The sequence below is a fragment of the Rhamphochromis sp. 'chilingali' genome (genome assembly GCF_963969265.1).
Source record: "Rhamphochromis sp. 'chilingali' genome assembly, chromosome: 8".
In the NCBI taxonomy this organism is placed as follows: domain Eukaryota; kingdom Metazoa; phylum Chordata; class Actinopteri; order Cichliformes; family Cichlidae; genus Rhamphochromis; species Rhamphochromis sp. 'chilingali'.
This window is the reverse complement of record NC_137935.1, coordinates 13,606,830-13,613,439: the sequence shown is the minus strand read 5'-3', so window position 1 is coordinate 13,613,439 and position 6,610 is coordinate 13,606,830. Positions and strand designations below refer to the sequence as shown.

Sequence of the window (6,610 nt, the reverse complement as noted above, 5' to 3'; positions counted from 1 at the left end):
CTTTGCGTGCTTTAATATTTGAGTTAGTGTTAGCAACAGCACTGTGCATGTTGTCATGATAATGTTAGCATTTAGCTCTAATGCTAACTTTATTTAGTACATACACACTTACAGAAATTGGCAGGTTTGAGAAACCAGTGTTGGTTTCAGACTCTTATTCTTCAGATCTGCCACCAATGAAATGCTTGCTTTCATCAGTCATAACTATTTCTACAAATCACATCAAGGCCACAAAGTGTTGAGGTGAGATAAACAACTTTTCAGTTTTGCACTTTAGAAAAAAGAGCGATGCCAGAGAGCGTTTTAATTTTAGCTGATGGAGATCAGATTCCGTTTTTAATATAAAAATTTGAAGTCTGTGATAAATAATGCTAACTAGCTAACATTATTTTAGGTTTTTCATAATGTGGAAGGTTCAGGCTCCTTCAGCAAAAACTTACTTTGCATTTTACAATAATTTATATTAAATGCATTCATTGGTCACTTCATTAAGTATGCCTGTTCATCTGTTTCTCAATAGAAATATGCAATCATCTAGTCATGTGGCAGCAACTCAAAACATTTAGACGTGTTTAAAGTTCAAATCGAGCAACAGAATGTGGAAGAAGTTGATTTAAGTGAATTTGAACATGGTCGTTGGTGCCAGGCTGCTCTAAATATTTCCAAAACTGCTAATCTAGTGGGATTTTCTAGACTTTACAGAGAATGGTCCAGAAAAGAGGAAATTTCCAGTGAGTGGCAGTTCTTTGTGCAAAAATGCCTTGTGGATGCCAGAGATCAGTGGAAAATGGCAAGACTGCTTCAAGCTGATAGAAAGGCAATATTAGCCCAAACTTGTTACAACAAACGTAGATGCAGAAGAGTATCTCTGATTGAAAAAGCATAATGAACCTTTAAAGCATCAGGGGACCACACTGGGTGCCACATGTATTAGCCAAGTACAGGAAACTGAGGCTACAGTTATCAATGAGTCACAATAGATTGGACAATAGAAACATGAAAATGATGAGTCTCAGTTTCCGCTGCAACATTTAAATGATAAGGTCAAAAAGTGGGAGGCAGGATATTTATGCTTCTGCTCTACCACATTTTATAGCATTGTTATTATTACTATATTACATTTTTAATTTTAAAGCTATTTATTGTGGACAAAATTTTTTACTGATCACTAATAGTAATAATATTCCGGTAATATATACAGCACTTCTACATGTTTGCATTAGGTAGCTGAATTATATTTGATGCTTATACTTTTGTGTTAGGTGAAGTTTTATATGCAAGACTTCTATCTGCTTTATTGACAGTGACAGACTATGTATTAGCCTGGGAATGAGATCTATATTAAAGCTGAGATTTGATTTGCTCTGGTTGAAATAAAATAAAACCACCCACTCTTACTGACACAGCACTGTAATCTTAATAGACACCAAACCCTGTTAGAATGAAATATGATTAAACCAAAGATCAAAATAAAATCAAGAACAGCACCTTCAGCCCACTGATTTCTGTTAAAAATACTTCATGGCATTAAAGTCTTCTTCTGTGAGTAGGATATAAAGTGAAGTTTCAGTGGTCAAAGACTGTGAATTAACAATAAAGTCAATAGGCGGAATCCCTGCTGTGGCCTTTTCTAAGAGGACATGTTCTCAGCGTGCTGTCACGTGGATTTCCTCTGGGTGTTTGTCCACAGACATTCAGGTCAGGACCTGACACTAAAAACTGCCAACAGGTACAAACATGAGCCTGAAAGATTGTCTGTCAATCTGTATAAGCCCTGTGAGGGACTGCTGACCTGTCCATGCTTTTATTTTTTCCTCCAGCCAAAAAAGGTAGAGGCGATGAGTAAACACACAGAGGCGCTGCTCCTGTGTTCTGGGTGTTCTCCACTGGGTGGCACAAAAGACTCAGCTGCCCTGAACACTTTGTAGAAATCCAAGCAATCCATCATATAGTGTTTTACAGTCTCCGAGGAGAGCAAAGTGCAAAGATGTCCAGTCATGCGATCTAGAAGTGTACAGTCAAGGCTAAGCCCGTTTTCTCAACCTGGCAGCGAGATAGCAGCACCTCTGACAGTCTTAACAATGGACACATTGAGGGAAACTGTCGGGAGGAAATTTCCTCATATAGATAGCCACAGAAAGAGACACAAATCAACCATAGAAATATTTCTCGGACTAAACGCCAGCCAAGATTAGATTCTGTCATTTCAGGGTCTTTTGTGCAGCCATTTATCACGTGCACACACTGCATGGAAGCACAGGTGTGGGAGTCGTCCAACATTTTTGCTGAATTAAGGTCTAAAATGTATCTGACCCACTGGAAATGTTGCTCATTGAAGGGGAACTGTATGCTTTAACATGCAAGCTGTGCAGTTTCGTACCAGTGCTTCTTTCACACCAGAATCAATTACTCACACATGACAGCTACATCGATTTTTTCTGATGCGTCTATGATTTCTACATCTTTCCCACTCACTGACACACAACGTGAACATAAAAGTCTGCAGTTAATACTCAACTCAGGCTGGTGTAAAACCAGTTTGTAAATATCTTAATATCGTAACTACTACATCAACAAAAATAAAAACTTTAGTTGAATTAATCTCAGTTCAATTCAGTTTTATTTATAATGCTGCCAAATCACAACACCTGCCTCAAGGTGCAGTCAAAAACCCCAACAATCTTAGAGACCCCCTCAAGACCCCTTATGAGCAACTCCTTTGGCGATAGCTGGAAGGAAAAACTCCCCTTAAACAGGAAGAAACTGCCAGCAGAACTAGTTACAGGTAGTAGCAATAGGAGTAGGAGATTAATAATAACTACTGATTAAATGCAGAGTGGTATGTAAATATAAACAGTAGGTGGAATAAAGGTGAAAGAAGAAGAAACGCTCAGTGAATCATGGGATGAGGCCACCAACACATTTTAAATAGACTTCTGTGTCAGGCTGAATAGCACTGAATCGTACTGTACGTGTGTATTCTGTATGGATAAGATGGCACTCACAAAGGGTTTTCAGTAGAGCCAACAGAGGGAGGACAACAGACTCTGCAATATGAGAAGCACATAAATAAATCAGGTGTCTAACTTCCTGTATGACAGACGAAAATAAATTAAAAACCAAAACAACACAAACATGTTTCAGCCTTTGAATGAGCTGTGCCGCCCATCAAGCGTGTTTACTGGTGAACCTTGGTGCATGCTAAGATGATGGAGTGATATCACAGAGCTTAATATCATGTAATAAATCCATTATATTCCATTAAAAATGCAACACATTGACCCACCTGCATGAATATTTCACCTGGTAATGCATTTATTGAGAGAACAGCTTGGGTCTGTGACCACATTACATTACTCCTGTAGAAGTGGCTGGGTAGACTTTGTGCAACACTCACCTGTGACACGCGATTCTGCTCTGAATTAGACCTTGTAATGCATGAAATAATACATGATGAATGAGTGGGAATTACATTTAAATGGATCTGTGTAAAAGTTCCTGTGAGGACATTATTATTTTTTCAGTGTTACAAGACCAGGCGTGCCACCAGAACTTGTTAGGATTTACTTGCAACTGCTGTAATCAACATGTTTATATCAAATCAGTCTATGGCTAACGGGAAAAATGTTGCTCGTAGTGAACTCACTCTTCTTCTCTGATGTAGCTTTACTGTTTAGGTTCACGCTCACTGCTGTATTAATCTGTTTTTATTGAAAGAGTTTTAAACCCCCACTATGCACCTGCAGGCACAGTGAACGGCTGTCAGATTAATATAGAGTAACTCCAAGTCAATTCACATCTGCTACATGTCTAAATAGGAAATAAATTTGTAGCAACCTAACCAGAGATAACGCTGATTTACGCAGGCATTTTGTTGTAATTTCATGAATTACCCCTTCATACCATTGTGAAACATTGTAGTTGTTGGACTTCTGACCTCGCTGCAGAGATTTACCAGCATGTGTCAGTGTGTGTGAGGCCACGCTTCTGCAGTTTCGAGTGTGGCAAAGCACACGTCTGACCACACCTGTCAAATACAGACTTTCACTCAGACGGGGGGCCATGAAGGCCATGCGGCTTGTGCAGTTTGTTTCCTAATGTTTCTGCTTTTGCGACAGCGTGTCGGTTTTCTGCATTTTTATCCTGTGCAGGGCAGAGAAAGTTTTCGGTCCATTTACGGGGGAAACTGGATGAAACAAATGCAGACAATCCCTCTTTCATTAAAGTTTGACATTTCTCGTTGCTTTTGCAAACCCGCTTTTAAATCTTTTAACAGACTGTTAAGGAAGAAAACATTATAGTGTATATGACCTTATTTTTTTAGGCTGGTTTGATTCTTTTCAGTCCAACATATTCCTTGAGTGTCATTGTGGCTTTTGGTGATATGAAAGAATAATACGCTGTATAGTTCATAAAATATGACTTGAGGCTTGATGTGGTGGTTTTCAGCTGTCACTGCACTCAAGATAAGATCCCTCAGTGGTGAGAGTGTGATCAGTTTCGTCAGTCATCGTCACACCAAGAATTTCTGAGGCTAGTAGTTAATTTAGTCTGGCTTGATATTCAGTGGGGTGAATTGTATGTTTGCACAGACACCAATCGGACGTTTTTGATAGGTACACGTGTTCAGTGGCTCATTAATCCAAATATCTAATCAGCTAAATACATGGCAGCAACTCAGTGGAGTTAGGCATGTTCAGGAGGACCTGAAGTTCAAAGCGAGCATCAGAATGGGAGGTAAATATGTGATTTAAGCAACTTTGAACATGACATAACCGGTGAGAATATCTTGTTTGGCATCAGAGAATGACCAGACTGCTTCAAATTGATAGGAAGGCAACAGTTATTCAAATAACTACTTGTTACAGCCAAGGTATGGACAAAAGCATGCCAGAATGCACAACATGCCAAACCTTGAAGCAGATGGGCTACAGCAACCCATCTTAGAACAGGAAGCCTGTTCACTTGGGCTCAGCAAAATTAAACAACAAGACTGGAAAAATGTTTCCTTATATGATGAGTCTCAGTTCTAGCTATAATATTCAGAGGACAGGCTCAGCATCATTTAAACACCTGAGTATTGCCGCTGACCATTTATGACTACAGTGTACCCATCCTCTGATAGATGCTTTCAGGAACACACCATTGTCATTTAGCCCGGATCATCTCAAACTGTTTTCTTGAACATGAAAATGAGTTCACTGTACTCAAATGGCCTCCACACTCACCAGATCTCAGTCTAACAGAGCACCGCTGGGAAGTGGTGGAACAGGAAACTCACATCCTAGATGTGGAGCTGAAAAATCTGCAGCATCTATGTCAAAATGGACTAAAATCTCTGTCTCCTCGTTGAATCTGTGCTGTGAAGAATTAAGGCAGTTCTGGGTCCAACCTGGTATCAGTGAGGTGCTGAAAGAAGGCCTGTGCTTACCCATAAGCCACAGAATAATACAACACCATAAAAATAAAGAGGTAAATACACACAACATTTTTGGCAAGTGGAGAATTTCTGAGAATTACTTACAGTTACAACAGTTACAACAGCGGTTATTATTTAACGTATGAGAGTATGAGTGGAGTCTCTGGGCGTAGAAAACTGTAAGGTGCAGCACTGATTGGTGTGCGTCCTAAGACGAGCTGCTTAAAGTTTGGAAACAGTGCGTAACCGTTGCTGACAGGGGGCGGCACCGAGCAGTTCCAGCAGGTGAAAAAAGCGCCTACAGTTTACTGTGGGATCAGGACAAAAAGGAGCGACACACTTCAGCACAGACGTGCGGCAGAAGTAATCCCTCCATAAAGCGGACTCAGCACAGCAGCAGAGAAACAGACGGAAGTGGAACAGTTTGAATGTTTTCTTCTCTCCTGACATCCGTGGAGCGCAGGAGCGGGGGAGACGCCGGTGCGCTCCGCGATGTCAGCCGCTGTTAATGATAGGGATGGGAAGAGGAGAGGGTGCTTCGTTTGCAGACGTCGCCTCGCATGTTTGTGTAACGGACAATTAATTGTTACCTGAAGATAACTGGGCAGCACTTGTGGAAAGGGAAGTGCGAGGAGTGTTTTGGTGCCAGCTTTAGAAAAGCTGCTGGGAGCAGCCGGTGGATGTGGCACCATGGGGATAAAGACAAGACTCCAAGCCATGCTGATGTTATTGTGGATCATTCAAGGTAGGGTAATTAATCCACTCACGCTCCCTAAACCTCACAGCATGTCAGTGGCGACAAAACTATGTTTTTCTTCACTTTTATAAACATCTGAGAGCAAATAACCAACTTATCACTGATGGAAGAATTTGCTTTAATATTGAATTGTCAATGAATTAAGCAAAGAGTCAAACTCCATTGAATAAAATACTTTTTTAACTGAACATGCACGACCTCTATACACTTCTGCCTCGAAGCCGAGTGGGATTTAAAGGCGTTTATTCATTGCTCAGATTCAGACTTATTGGCAGTAACAAACAGCGAATAACCTGCTTCAGTCCTAATTACGCGTCTTGGAAAGCTGAAACCTCTTTCCCCCTCCTACCTTAAATTTTGAATTTAGAAGCAGGGACTTTTCATTAAATATGTAATTTATATCGCTGTGGCTGCAACTGCTTATGTGTGTGTGC

At 40.5% G+C, this 6,610-nt stretch overlaps 1 protein-coding gene across 1 annotated transcript in view; it reads left to right on the top strand.

Moving 5' to 3' along the window:
* The first annotated feature begins 5,749 nt into the window (after window positions 1-5,749).
* Window positions 5,750-6,610, top strand: part of esamb (endothelial cell adhesion molecule b) — a 56,374-nt gene continuing 55,513 nt past the window's right edge. Inside the window, exon 1 of the mRNA XM_080888713.1 lies at window positions 5,750-6,164. Coding sequence (XP_080744839.1) covers window positions 6,110-6,164 — 55 coding nt within the window. The 5' untranslated portion in view covers window positions 5,750-6,109. The remainder of the gene's footprint in view (window positions 6,165-6,610) is intronic.